Source organism: Phyllobates terribilis, unplaced genomic scaffold (genome assembly GCF_046119375.1).
Source record: "Phyllobates terribilis strain yellow unplaced genomic scaffold, ASM4611937v1 Scaffold_62__1_contigs__length_8034531, whole genome shotgun sequence".
NCBI lineage: Eukaryota > Metazoa > Chordata > Amphibia > Anura > Dendrobatidae > Phyllobates > Phyllobates terribilis.
In genome coordinates this window covers 727,678-742,218 of record NW_027362822.1, presented here as the reverse complement: position 1 = coordinate 742,218, position 14,541 = coordinate 727,678, and the positions used below count along the sequence as shown (strand labels likewise).

General features: G+C 47.6%; 1 protein-coding gene across 1 annotated transcript; it reads left to right on the top strand.

Moving 5' to 3' along the window:
• The first annotated feature begins 7,499 nt into the window (after positions 1–7,499).
• LOC141192490 (dynein axonemal heavy chain 12-like) lies at positions 7,500–14,092 on the top strand. Its single transcript, XM_073662018.1, has 10 exons — positions 7,500–7,681; positions 7,781–7,961; positions 8,507–8,647; positions 9,160–9,243; positions 10,707–10,895; positions 10,986–11,105; positions 12,095–12,284; positions 12,647–12,798; positions 13,253–13,391; positions 13,933–14,092. The coding sequence occupies exons 1-7, from the start codon at positions 7,500–7,502 to the stop codon at positions 12,254–12,256; spliced, it is 1,059 nt and encodes a 352-aa protein (XP_073518119.1). The 3' UTR covers positions 12,257–12,284; positions 12,647–12,798; positions 13,253–13,391; positions 13,933–14,092.
• The last annotated feature ends 449 nt before the right edge of the window (positions 14,093–14,541 follow it).

The window sequence follows — 14,541 nt, the reverse complement described above, 5'->3', positions numbered from 1 at the left end:
CCATCTGATCCGGTGCCGGGTATTCCCCTCAAAAAGGAATATGTCCCAGGGGGCGCGTCACTCTGTGTATGAGTGCGGCCGCCGCCGTTATTTCATGTGGTGATTTTCTGCTTTTCTGTATTTGCAGACGGTGTATGAGGATCACCGCTGCATTCTCTGACCCTGGGGGCTGGGGAGCAGGGACGGAGGAGCACGGCTCCGTTGGAACGGGGGGCGTGGCTTTATTATCTTGGCTTCCTGCCGTCACTTTTAGGCAGGAAGCCTTCAGGAGAGCGCGCGCTTTCTCTCTGAGCGCGGGCTCTGTGAGTGAGCTCGGGGGGCCGGGCTTCGCGTCGTTCGGCTTCCTGTCATTGTAGTTCTGACAGGAAGCTCCTGGCTTAGCGCGCGCTGAGCTCTCCGCCCCTCTCCCTCCTTCCGGCTTCCCTCCACGTGCACCTCCGGCTCTCTGCTCCCCGTTCACCGCCCTCACAGCTCAGAAGGAGCAGTCACCGCGGCACTGGTGAGTCGTTTCTGCCTGTAGGCAGAGGCTCCCTTTTTGTTCTTTCCATTGCAGAGCACCTTGGCTGACCTGCTAAGGCAGGCAAGGTGCTATTTGCCGCTACCGCTTTTCTGGACACTCTCACTTCTCTGACCTCTTAAGGCAGTGAGGTATTTAGCGTGTCAGCAGCATTAACCCCTTCTGAAGGGGTCTGCTCAACAGGGCTGTTAACTCTTTCTGGGGGTGCACACTTCTGTTTCAGAGGGCGCTTCTCCCCAGTTTGTTAGGTTAACTTTTGCTCTGCAGGGCTGGGGTAACTCTCTCTAGAGGAGAGTTTTAACCCTTTAGTGCCTTAAAAGTTAAAAAAAAAAAAAAAAAAGGGGGAATTTTTTTTTTGTGGAAGCAGGCTGTGTTAGCTATTTTCGCACACCCTAGGTTACCATACTCATTCTAACATGCTGGCATCTGATGTGGGAGGCATGACGGATCAGGGACCAGGGGGCGCGGACCTCTCTCCCGATCCGTTTCAGGATCGGTCTCGCATTTCTGATACACCCAGGTCTTCGACGGCGTCAAGTTCGACCCTTAGTGATGTTAAAGTGGAGGCTCTCACCCGCTCCATTGACAGTCTTTCTAACCTCCTGGGTCATTGGGTGTCAGCTAAGTCGCAACCGACACCACGAGGCAAGAAGCGCCACAGGGTGGCGCTGTCTCCTCCGTGCGGTGCATCGGAGGCTCCAGATTCACCAACAAGCTCGGTTGGTGAAATCTCTGATTCTGAGGATGAGGATCGGCAGAGTCGTCCTGCTTCGCTTTCGGGCCGCGTGGATGCTCTTATTGGAGCCATGCGGGAAGCGTTACAGCTGTCTGAAGAGCTGACAAAGCCTGGCAAGTCGGCCCGGCTGTATCAGGAGTCGCGTCGGGCTCGTTCAACATTACCGGCGCATGATGAACTTAACGAGGCAGTGGAGAAAGAACGCCGGTGTCCGGATAAATGCTTCCAGGGGATGCGTTTTTTTTATGCCTTGTATCCCTGCGCCACGGAGACGATCGCTAATTGGGTTCCCTCCCCTGAAGTGGACCTTCCTCTGTCTCAGCTTAGCAAATCTTCCTTGCTTCCTGTTAAAGGGAAGGCCAGTCTTCAGGAGCCTCTGGACAGAAGAACGGAGTTAGCGGCGAAGTCCATCTACGAGGCCGCGGGTCATGGATTCCGTGTAGTCTTGGGGGCCATGTGGGCCGGTGAGGCTTCTCTGCGGTGGTTGGACCAGCTGCGGACGGCATGGCAGGATGGAACTCCGCTGTCGGAAGTGGAAAGGCTTTTCCAGCTGTTGGAAGAGGCGACACATTATGGCAGGGACGCAGTACTGGATACTACTTCCATTCTGTCCAGGTCTCAATCTTCGGCCGTCACAGTCAGGAGAGCACTGTGGCATAAACAGTGGACTGGAGACGCAGTATCCAAACAAGGTTTGCTTAGTCTAGCGTACAAAGGCGGTCATCTTTTTGGTTCGGACCTCACGGAGCTGATTGCTAAGGCCAAGGCTAAGGATGCTGCCTTGCCTCAGCGGAAGGCGGCGGCTTCCACGTCTGGCAGGTCAAGTGCCAGTGGTGGTCGTCGGTCCTTTCGGACCAGGGGGCGGTTCGGTCAGCCTTCTTGGGGATCGGGTCGTCCCTCGGCTTCTGGTAAGAAGTCCACCCAGAAATCCCGTATTTCCTGGAAGCAACATTTCCGTCAGGACAAACGGGAGGTTGACAAGAAGCCCGCTAAGGCGGACTGACGCCAGGATTCCGCTCGAGGGCTCTCGGGTGGGAGGTCGTCTGCTACAATTCGGGTCGATTTGGGCGTCCCACATTTTGGACGCCTGGGTGACGCGAGTTATGTTGGCAGGCTATTTCATAGAGTTTCACTCTCGTCCCCCGGACAGGTTTCGTCAGTCACGCACCCCGTCCGAGCCCAAGCTGGCTGCAGCACTGCTGCGGGAGGTAGACACTCTTCTGCAGCAGGGTGTGGTGGTCCCGGTTCCGCCAGAGGACCGGGGAAGGGGGTTTTACTCCAACCTTTTTGTGGTCACCAAAAAGGAGGACAAGTTTCGCCCCATTCTGGATCTCAAAGATTTGAATCTGCATGTCCGGACCCGGAAATTCCGCATGGAGTCTCTCCGCTCTGTCGTAGCGGCCCTGTCGCAGTACGATTTCTTGGTGTCGATCGACATCCGCGACACCTATTTGCATGTCCCTATCGGCAGAGCTCACCAGCGTTTCCTGCGTTTCGCCATAGGTCAGGCCCATTACCAGTTTGTGGCCCTACCATTCGGGTTGGCCTCGGCACCCAGGGTTTTTACAAAGATTCTGGCGCCACTCATGGCGCTTCTTCGAAAACAAGGAGTTATGATTCTACCCAACCTGGACGACCTGTTGATTGTGTCGCCCACAGCGGAGGAGGCGATGACTGCTCGCGATCTCTCCCTCCAGCACCTGGAGGACTTCGGGTGGCTGGTCAATTGGAAGAAGTCGTCATTAAAACCGACGCAGTCAATCCTGTTCTTGGGGATGCATTTCGACACAGTACGGGCAGTGGTGTCCCTGCCTCCGGACAAACAAACGAACCTTCGTCGCCATGTCCAGGCTATGAGGTCGGCGATGGCAATGTCCCTTCGGGAATGCATGCGCCTTCTGGGTCTGATGGTGGCGACAATGGAAGCTGTACCGTTTGCACAATTTCATTCCCGGGATCTCCAAAATCTTATTCTGACCAGTTGGGATCGATCGCCGACTTCACTGGATCGCTCGGTCTTTATCTCCCGCAGGGTGCGAGAGTCTCTTGGATGGTGGTTACGTCCGGAAACTCTATCCCTGGGGAAATCCTTTCTTCTCCCAAGGTGGTCGGTGATTTCCACCGATGCCAGCCTGACTGGCTGGGGGGGGGTTTGGAACGACCTCTGGGATCAGGGGGTCTGGTCGTCAGAGGAGTCGTCTCTACCGATCAACATTCTGGAGTTGAGAGCAATTTTTCTCTGCCTCCGACATTGGACGGTCCTTTTGAGCGGTCTGCCGGTCCGGATTCAGTCGGACAATGCGACGGCTGTCGCGTATATCAACCATCAGGGCGGGACGAGGAGTTCCAGACTCATGATGGAGGTCTCTCGGATCCTGGTTTGGGCCGAGTCCAGGGTTCCAGCCATCTCCGCGATTCATATCCCAGGTGTGCTGAATATCTCGGCGGACTTCCTCAGTCGCGAGCAGGTGGATCCCGGAGAATGGAGTCTTCATCCGGAAGTGTTTGCACTGCTGTGCTCCCGGTGGGGGACTCCTCAGGTGGATTTGATGGCATCCAGGCTGAACGCCAGGGTTCCGACATTCATGTCCAGGTACAGGGACCCGGTGTTATGTTCTGCTACCAGAGCTAAGGAAAGAGAGGAGATCTGTCCCTACGATAGAACTCAGCTTAATCCCTACGATGTAACAGGGGACCTGATCCTGCGATCAGACCTGCTAAAGTCCTAAGCTAGTCTGTACGGAGACCTATAGATGTGGGGAAGGAATCCCTACAAGTACTAAGGACTGGGAGGAATATGGGACACCTCCTAACAGAAATAGTAGCAGACAGACGAACAAACAAAATATATAGAACAAAGAGGTCAGTAGACCAAGCAAACTAACAGAGCAAGACACAGAGCACAGGCTAGCTAGAAAGTAGATATACAATGAAGTCCAGCAAAGCCAGAAGGGCGGAGCAGGCTTAAATAGGCCAACAAGGTCATGTGACCAGCAAAGGAAAAAAAAACTAAGAGCAAGGTTCTAACACCCGGAGGCTGTGGCGGTAGATGCTCTAGTGGCCCCGTGGGACCAGTTCGAGCTGATCTATGTGTTTCCGCCAGTATCCTTACTTCCTTTGGTGATTTGGCGGATCAAACTGGAAAGAGTATCAGCAATTTTGGTAGCGCCGGATTGGCCACGGAGGACGTGGTGTTCGACGCTGGTGTCTCTTCTGGCGGCGCCTCCGTTTCCACTGCCTCTTCGCCCGGACCTGTTAATCCAAGAGCCCATTCGTCATCCGGACCTGAAGTCACTTTGTTTGACGGCGTGGCACTTGAGACCGAGATCTTGAACCGTCGTGGTTTTTCGTCCGAGGTTATTTCTGCCAGAGGTCCAGCTATGACTAGGATTTATCACAGAACTTGGGAGTCTTTTTATTCTTGGTGTTCTGGATCGTCAAGGAACCCGAGGGTTTTTTCCATCCCCAACTTCTTGGCTTTTCTGCAATATGGTTTGGCCAAGGGTCTAGCAGTTGGTACCTTACGAGGTCAGGTATCTGCACTATCCGCGCTTTTTCGAAGGGCTATTGCTTCACGTAGGGACGTGCGTTCTTTTTTTCATGGGGTTGCTCGTCAGTTTCCGCCTCGCGAGGCGGTTGTGGCTCCTTGGCGGCTTAATCTATTCCTGGAAGCTCTTCAGCATGAGCCTTTTGAGCGTATGGATTCAGCTATGCTTTACTTGCTTTCTTGGAAGGTGGCCTTCCTGGTAGCGGTCACCTCTTTGAGAAGGGTTTCGGAGTTGGCGGCACTGTCTTGCTCGCCACCTTTTCTGGAATTTCTTCCGGATCGTGTGGTGCTTCGTACCCGTGGAGATTTTTTACCTAAAGTGGTGTCGCATTTCCACGTCAATCAGGACATCGTGTTACCTTCTCTCTGTCTGAAGCCGAAGAGTCCAAAGGAGTGGGCCTTGCACTCGTTGGATTTGGTGCGGGCATTGAAGTTCTATCTTACAATCATGCAAGGTTTTCGGAAATTGGACTCTCTTTTTGTGATTCCTGCTGGTCGTCGACGTGGTCAGCGTGCTTCCAAGGACACTATAGCTCGGTGGATACGTTCGGCTATCCTGGAAGCGTACCGGCTCAAGGGCGAGCCTTGTCCGGTTAAAGTTCGAGCTCATTCCACGAGGGCTGTTGGTTCGTCATGGGCTTTTCGTCAGGGGACCTCGGCAGCGCAGCTCTGCCGGGCGGCTACCTGGCGCTCCGTTCACACCTTTACTAAATTTTATAAAGTGGACGTGAGTGCTTCCGCCGATGCGGCCTTGGGACGCAGGGTCCTGCAGGCGGCGGTGGTTTAAGTTACCTCTTTATTTTATTTTATTTTTTATTCGGCGCTGGTTGCGCACTTACCTAAGTTGTTGGGGTGTTGGAGATTCTGCCACTATTTCCCACCCTAGAATTTTGGACTGCTTTGGGACGTCCCACTAGTAATGGATCTGTGTCTCCCTTCCTTCCCTTCTGCTGCTGAAAGACGGATTTTGGTAAGAACTTACCTGTAAAATCCTTTTCAGCGAAGGAAGGAAGGGAGACACAGCACCCTCCCATGGCAGAAGTATTTTTTTGTTTCTAGATGCGGCGCGACCTTTTCCTGATGGCGGTCATCTGGTCTGGGGTTGGCGCACTAGGGCTCTTTTCCAGCATCGCCAGCTCATCGCAGTTGTCAGGTCCAGTGAGTTGTACCTAGGACTGTGTGTTTTTTTGCTGTTATTTGCATAACCTGTTTTCTCACATTTCTGAATTTTTCAGAATGGGTTGTACTGTTCTGCTGGTGTTGTCTGCTCTTCCTTAGCTTGTGTACGGACTGGAGAACATGGGAGTAGGAGGAGCTTAAGTTGGAGGGGCCGGTCGTCACTTTTTTATAAATCTGAGGTGAACTATCCCTGTGGGGCTCCACCAACCCACTAGTAATGGATCTGTGTCTCCCTTCCTTCCTTCCTTCCGTCTTTCCCGGCTCCCCCATATTCAGGAATGCTCGCTCCTGTTTTCTCTATGACAGAGTCGCTGCCAGAATCTTATGGCAGCTGCTAATTTCACGGTCAGAAAGTAAGGATCGGGTGATTAAATTCCAACCGGCCGATTTTTATGTCCCCCAACATAATCTGTCATGAGGCCCCCATACACAGTAGATGGTAGACCAATCCCATTGAAATCACCCGATCCTGATCCACTGCTTTGGAATTGGGTTACATGACCTTGTCACTCATCGTCCGGTCCCATTAGTGCAACCTGGGCAGCTGCACAGGGGCACCAGCGGTAAGGGGGCTCACTTATACCTCCAATGCAAGATGATCTGATGTAGAAAAAAAATGGTTGAAACATCTGTGAGTGATTTATCGCTAGTTTAGTTGTAGATTATGGAGACATTTTTTTTTAGATGAATGAATCAATTTGCAGGAGACTGATCCAATGGCCAGGTGTCATGGGTGCGTCAGATGTGACAGTCGCCCTGCAGTTGGTTGCAGGAGATCCCTTCGTTTGGCATTACAGACATCTTCTTAGCGGTCTCACTGTAGGACCCAGCGGCTACCTCCCTCCTGCTCTAATTGACAATCAGGCCTGGGTGTTTAAATACTTCCTGGTTGCTACACAGAGGTGCCAGTGATATTCACATGACCCCTTGTGAAGGCTTGGAGCAAGTACAGTTCTTACTTCCTCTCTGGTGCTAAGAGGATGTGTGTGCCATCTCTCTGAAGTCGACTCAAGCTAAGCTACTTCCCCCGTGTCTGTCTCCCCTTGCTGTCTTTAGTTGTCAGTGGGGATCGACTAGTGCTCACCCCCCCCTTCCCTATCCAGGGCCAAACGCTAAGGAAATACAGGGATAGGTTCCTGTACGGCAATTGGTGAGGAACCAATATAGAGTCGGTAGGGGAGACAGGGTGATTGCAGATCAGCCTAGGAGGTCTCCATTTCCCCCTTTCCCTAGTGTCGGGGCTCCCTTCCCCTCATCCCTTTGTGTCGCACTTTGTCTTTCCTACACTGTGTGTGACATCAGGTCAGTAGTGGGCACTGAATGAGACCCCTGAGAGCCACCTTATTTCTTCCTGCCCCCCGGCTCTTCTTCAGATTAGCCGGCCTGGCATGATGTTATGGTTGCAGCATGATGTACACCAGGCCATATAATCAGAAGAGGAGCCGGGGATGCCGGCAGCTAAGAGGCGGCTCTCAGGGGTCCCGTCCAGCGGCCACAGAATACTGATCTGGGTCCTGAAAATGTATTCTCCCACCTCTAATTGGATCCACTGTAAACAGACTGATGGAATATTTTACCTTCCTTTTGCTCAGGATTTCCTTGAATGCGCACAGGAGAGCTGTGCTGGACACAACATCCAGCCCGAGAAGGTCTTCCTGGAGGACATGATCCAGACGTATGAGATGATGATTGTCAGACACGGGTAAGCTGGAACTACAGAAGTCCATGGGACGGGGGATTTATTCTTCGCGGTTTCCATTTTATACAATGGACCATGCTGCGTTTTGTTTATCCCGTGCAGTTTTATGTTGGTTGGAGAGCCGTTCTCTGGAAAAACGAAGGTCCTCCACGTCCTCGCTGATACGCTGTCTCTTATGAATGAGCGAGGGTGCGAAGAAGAAAAAGTGATTTACCGGACAGTGAACCCTAAAGCCATCACCATGGGGCAGCTGTTCGGGCAGTTTGATCCAGTGTCACATGAGGTTCGTCTATGATTGGAATTATTGTTTATAATACTAATATCTTTGCTGAAAATGGGAAAATCTCCCCTTTTATGGCTTATGGACATGGTAGAAGGGGTTCCTTCAGAGACATAGATCCCAGCCATACATTGCCGGGCAATCATTTTATTATTGCTTACCCCCTGTTTGCACAAAAATTGGAAACTGTTTTATTTTCCCCATCAGACATGGAAGCAACAAATTGTATTATTTATGTCAGAAATTAGCATAAATTTGCATACTTCCAGCCACATTCTGAATAGACTGTGTCTGGCCTCACTCAATACACTTGCTTTGAGTGAGGTCATGCACTTCTAGTTGGCATGTGACCGCGTATATGCAAATCACTTACTTGCGGTCTCTCCCGGTGCCGCCACGTTCACTTCAATAGGGGCCACGTGTAGTCAATACATGTGCATCATCAATATCATAATCCCAGGCATTCCCTTTAATAATCCGTTCAATTGTGGGATTGTACTGGATTTTATGGGAAGAGCAATTTTATTGATGCCTCTCTTCATTTGCAGTGGACCGATGGGATAGTCGCTAATACTTTCCGGGAGTTTGCGTTATCTGAGACCCCGGAAAGAAAATGGGTTATCTTTGATGGACCTATTGATACGCTAGGGATAGAAAGTATGAACACCGTCCTAGATGATAATAAAAAGGTAACTCTCTATTTTACTTTGTGAAAACTTTTTTTTTTTTATTTATATCCTTTTCTGTTTTCATCACCATGTAGCATAACAAAAAGTGATGCAAAAAGTTATCCTCCATGTATATCTACAGCCATGATGGAGAATAGAAAACATTAGATTTTATGGCATCTTTATATATCTTTAATTAGCAGTAAATTGCAAAAACTGTTTGTATTTCCTAACACTATCCGACAATATCCATTCATGAAGATGGAAATAAGCCTTTAGTAGAGGACTTATGTATTGTATGTGGAGAGAGACGCTTTAAAAGATATTCATTGCAGGATCATCTTCCAATTATAAATCAGCTACTAGATTTTTGCACTTTTTTCAGATATTAATTTGTGCACATAATGATTGTACTTTCTCCACTAAAGCTTACAATGATCCTTTATGAGGTTACTGATCAGACTCTGTGGATTAAGTTATTATTCATTTGTTCAACATTTAATATTGTTTTAAATATGTCCTGTTATTTTTAGCGTTGCTTGATGAGTGGGGAGATCATTCAGATGTCACCTCAGATGAGTCTGATTTTTGAAACAATGGACCTTTCCCAGGCGTCGGTAGGTTTTCACTCATCCTATAAGAGAGGAGTTCCCATATACTTGTACATCGGGGGATCTAATGCTAACTAATCAGATTTAGTTATAGGGTTGACTTTTAGAGGTATTCTCATCTTTTAAAGCATATCCACAAAATGGCCATAATTGTCTGATAGATGAGGGTCTCTCCTCTGGCACCCACCCAAACTTTTCTCGAATATGAGGCCCCATCTTGTGCCGCTGTGAAAGGAGAGTTTGGCAGCACGAGCAACTCTTCCATTCACCGATTTGGAAGTCCTACATACACAGTCATCAGGGGTGTAATGATCGCGGTTGCAGAGGTCACGACTGGGCCTGTGCAGGTGAGGGGCCCGCCGACATCAGCGCAAACTTCAACTGCATGTGCACCCCCGAACGCACATTCAGACGAAGTGTATTGAGGCGCAGAGACCCGTTGGGTCTGTGCACGACAATGCACGCTGCCGGCCAATCAGAAGCCAGCAGCTGATGTCGGCGTGCACGTGACTGAGGGTGCATGACAGTGACATCATATGCTCCCGAAGCTTGCACTCTGAAGTCAGATGCTGGCTTCAGAAGAGGATGGCGCACAGCGGGGGAGCGGAGGAAAAGAGAGCAGAATCATTTATTTTTTTTCTATGCATTAAAGTACAACGGCAGAATGGGGGACATATACCAGGATGGGGGATATATATACTAGGATGGGGATATATATATATACCAGGATGGGGAATATATATACTAGGATGGGGGATATATATACCAGGATGGGGGATATATATACTAGGATGGGGGATATATATACCAGAATGGGGGAAAAATATACCAGGATGGGGGATATATGTATCAAGGTGGGGCCCAGGATAAGGGACATATATACCAGGATGGGGGATATATATATCAAGGTGGGGCCCAGGATAAGGGACATGTACACTAGGATGGGGGATATATATACCAGGATGGGGCCAGAACAGGGGACATATATATCAGGAAGGAGCCCAATATGGGGGATATTACTACATAATGGGGTAGGAGGTGCAACACGTATGTCCTTATAGGATTTAGAACACTACAAGGGCCCATACATCTGACCAACATGCAGGGGGTCCAAATGTTGCAATGGGGGCCCATCGGACTCTAGTTACGCTACTGACAGTCATCTCTACATTCACTTTAGTCGCTATAATTAAAGGGATTGTCAGTCCCTTTCATTCTGGTGCTACTACAACAATCATCTAAATGGTGGGGATCCAGTTCCTGACACCAGCACTGAATGTAGGGAAAATGTAATGTTACATAGCTTCTACTCAAATAAATGGATGTCTATGTAATCTATGGATGATGGAAACGTCAGGACACTTGGAAACGACTTTGTAGACTGTTTTTCATCCACCCAGCGAGATAATTAGATAACTGGATGGGCTTGTGTCTTAGGGCAACCCTACTTAGTATATCTCTCTCTCCAGCCCGCCACTGTTAGCCGCTGCGGTATGATTTATCTGGAACCCCAACAACTGGGCTGGGCGCCCCTGGTGAGGTCCTGGCTCAGCACCCTTCCCGATGCACTGAAGACTAAGGACCACCTCGCTCTTCTAGAGGAACTCTTTAAGTGGCTCGTCCAACCTTCCCTTCGATTCCTCCGAAAGCAGTGCAAGGTGGGCGCCATGTGTCCTCTCAATTGTAGGAGCATTGCGCAAGTTTGTAGTCTAGATTTACCCTCAGTGTCCTAATGTCTTTCCTCATAGGATCTGGTGACAACCAGCAATGGCAATGTGGTAATATCACTCACACCATTATTGGAGATGCTGATTTTTGATGTGGTGAGAGAGGATCCGAATAATAAGAACATTCGTATCTGGATCCTGGTAAGTGGAAGATCTGCCGATCCCATACACAGTGTGGCTGATCCACCTGCAGGTATAGACAGTGCTTTCCTATGCTCCTGGAAAACGGGGGAAATAATTCCAAGTGGAGAGAAATTGTGAAAATATCACAATTCTGACATTATCTTTTGGGAATTGTTTTTACGGTGTACATTGTGTGGTAAAATTACTTAGCAATATGATTCACTCCTCAGTACGATTACACCGATACCAAACATGTCCAGTTTTTTTATTAGATTGGTAGTGAAAAAAAAAAATTAGAGGTTTGGGAAAAAACATTTTTTTGGGTTGTGTCACCATTTTCCGAGACCCGTGACGTTTTCATTTTTTAGTCGATGGAGCTGTTTGAGAGCTTATTTTTTGTGGTACGAGACAATGTTTTTGTTGATACCATATTGCGATAGATATTACATTTTTATCGCTTCTTACAGCATTTTTTGTGATACTGCATCAACCAGAAAAACATAATTTTGTTGTTCTTGATTTTTTTTCTCGTTACGCCGTTTACTGATCGGGTTAATTATTTTTATATTTTGATAGATTGGACTTTTCTGAATGCGGCGATACCACATATGTGTATTTTTTGTAAAACTTATTTTCTCTGTTTTTACTGGGGGAAAAAACCCATTTCAAGTTTTATGGGGTTTTTTTTTGTTTTTTTTCATACTTTTTAAAACATTTTTTGTAACTTTTCTCTGTATTTATTAGCCCCCTTAGGGAACTTAAAGCTGCGATCGTCTGATCGCTTGTGCTATATACAGCAATGCTACACCATTGCTGCATATAGCAAAAATCACGGTCTCCTTTGAAGCCCGGCCACGTCATCCGCGATTGTTAGAGGCAGGTTCCTGACGTCTGCTGAGAATTGCATGTCAATAGTACCTTTAGAAATATATTTACTTAGAAAATTGGTGACGTGTTCAATACTTATTTCGCCCGCTGTATATTGTATCCCTTTTCTTCTCTTTTAGGCCAGTTTTGCTTTCTCCCTGGTTTGGTCCATTGGCGGCTGTTGTGACACCGACAGCCGAGTGAAGTTTGATGCTTTTTTTCAAAGAAATTGTCACAGGAAAGATCGATCAGAGCCCTTTCCTGTCCTCCGTGGGGAAATGGGAATGTCCTTTGGACGATAAAGGCCTGGTCTATGACTACATGTACGAGGTAAAGGGATTTCTTCATGGAAATCAAGCCTAATGCTCAGCAACTTATAACTTTGGCCTTTGGGTTATTATCTTAGGTCTCTTAGGACATGTTCACACTGTGTTTATGCCGTATATCTATGACTCTGCCAGAGGTTCTGATTGAATCCCCGAAAAACTGAATTCAGAAGGAGACATGGAGTCCAATGACCTAAGTGGATTCCGTCAGATCCTCTGGCAAAGTAATAGACATGCTGCATAAACGCAGTGTGAACAGGACCTAAATGTCAAACTTATGTAATGTGTCAGTGCTCTCTTATCCCTACATCAAATGTGTCCGAATATGGTTTATCAAAGTTGTAACTACTTTTTTTTTCTTTGAAGTTAAAAGGCCGAGGGCGCTGGGTTCACTGGAATGAGTTTATTAAAGGCACAGCCACGTGGGACAAAAGCACCAAAATCCAAGATATCATTGTGCCAACTATGGATACTGTCAGATACACCTTCCTCATGGATATGTGCATCAAAAACACCAAGTAAGAGTAACAAAATGACTCTTATTAGGAAACCTTGTTGACAATTATCCATTTTGCCATCACAATTACTTATTGTATGGGAAAACCATTCGGATAGTGGAGTCGAATTAGGAAACCCTATTGGTCTATACACAGAAAACTGGCCGCCATTCACACCTGTCTGTTTTATGTCTGTACTAAACACAGTTTGTATAAATGAAAATAGTTTGCTAGTTACTTAAGGACGGGAAACACATATCACGATGGACGGACGGGCCGCGGGACCCCTGACCTGAAATTGACAGCCTCATAGACATCCATGAGGCTGGCGAGTTTGGGTCCGGAGATCTTGGTCCGTACATGGATGGTGTTTATCGGACATATGAATTCGGGCCTAAATTAGTAGTTTTATTCTCAACACTGTAAAATGTTTGATTTTATGGTTGTCCTACAAACTACTTTCCTTTTTTCGCAGACCACTCTTATTTGTGGGACTGACGGGGACAGGGAAATCTATTTACGTCAAAGACAAACTGATGAACAATCTGGACAAAGAAAAATTCTTTCCCTTCTTCATCAACTTTTCTGCTCGCACCAGTGCCAATCAGATTCAGGTTTGTCTTCTTTTTATCACCCTGCCTTCTGACAAATGAAAGAGGTTGCTTCATTAGGATATATAGATGTCATTGGGGGGGATACGCCACTTAGGACCCTCTGCTATGAGCCACAGAGGAGACCCACAAACAACAGAGGTCTCTCTCGCAGACCCTGAAGATCTGTGTATTAGATGGTCAGACATACATTTAAATGGGTTGATGGACCCATGTGTGTCTTAAAACAAAAAAAATACCCTGTCGCTTCTCCACGCTGCCGCCTGTGTCCCCATCGGTCTCTTCACTTCCTTTTCGACCAGGAGATGTCAATGAAGCCAACCAGTGTCAGATGATCGCCTGCAGTGGTGACTTTCTTTCTGAGCCAGAAAAGAGAGCTAGAAGACTAGTTCTTCTAGGTCGAATGAAACATCAATTCTGCAGCCAATCAATAGCCGCTGATTTGGCTGCAGCGGTCATGTGATGTTTTCTACCTGAAAATGAGACACCGCAGTAGTGGTCAACCTATTGAATCTTCCGACACATAGTTTGCATCTTATTCTAGAATATCATCATGGACAGACTGGACAAAAGACGGAAAGGCGTGTACGACCTCAGATGGGGAAGAAATGCGTCATATTTGTGGATGATATGAACATGCCGGCATTAGAAAAATATGGAGCACAGCCACCTATCGAGCTCCTGCAGCAGTTATTAGACCACGGGAATTGGTAATATTCGCAAAAAAAATTAGTTTTTTATTTGTAAGTTATTTTCTTTTATCTTTTCCACTATACGTATATATGCAGCGTGTGTATGTATGTATATATATATATACAGTACAGACCAAAAGTTTGGACACCCCTTCTCATTTAAAGATTTTTCTGTATTTTCATGACTATGAAAATTGTACATTCACACTGAAGGCATCAAAACTATGAATTAACACATGTGGAATTATATACTTAACAAAAAAAGTGTGAAACAACTGAAAATATGTCTTATATTCTAGGTTCTTCAAAGTAGCCACCTTTTGGTTTGATGACTGCTTTGCACACTCTTGGCATTCTCTTTAGTCACCGGAAATGGTCTTCCAACAATCTTGAAGGAGTTCCCAGAGATGCTTAGCACTTGTTGGCCCTTTTGCCTTCACTCTGTGGTCCAGCTCACGCCA

What these genes read in the sequence shown, in the direction of transcription:
- LOC141192490 (XM_073662018.1), top strand. Translation starts at nt 7,500, where the DNA reads ATGTATTCTCCCACCTCTAATTGGATCCACTGTAAACAGACTGATGGA. An exon ending in TTGATCCAGTGTCACATGAG is followed by an intron (nt 7,962 to 8,506) that starts GTTCGTCTATGA and finishes CTTCATTTGCAG; the next exon opens with TGGACCGATGGGATAGTCGC. An exon ending in TCCTCCGAAAGCAGTGCAAG is followed by an intron (nt 10,896 to 10,985) that starts GTGGGCGCCATG and finishes CTTTCCTCATAG; the next exon opens with GATCTGGTGACAACCAGCAA.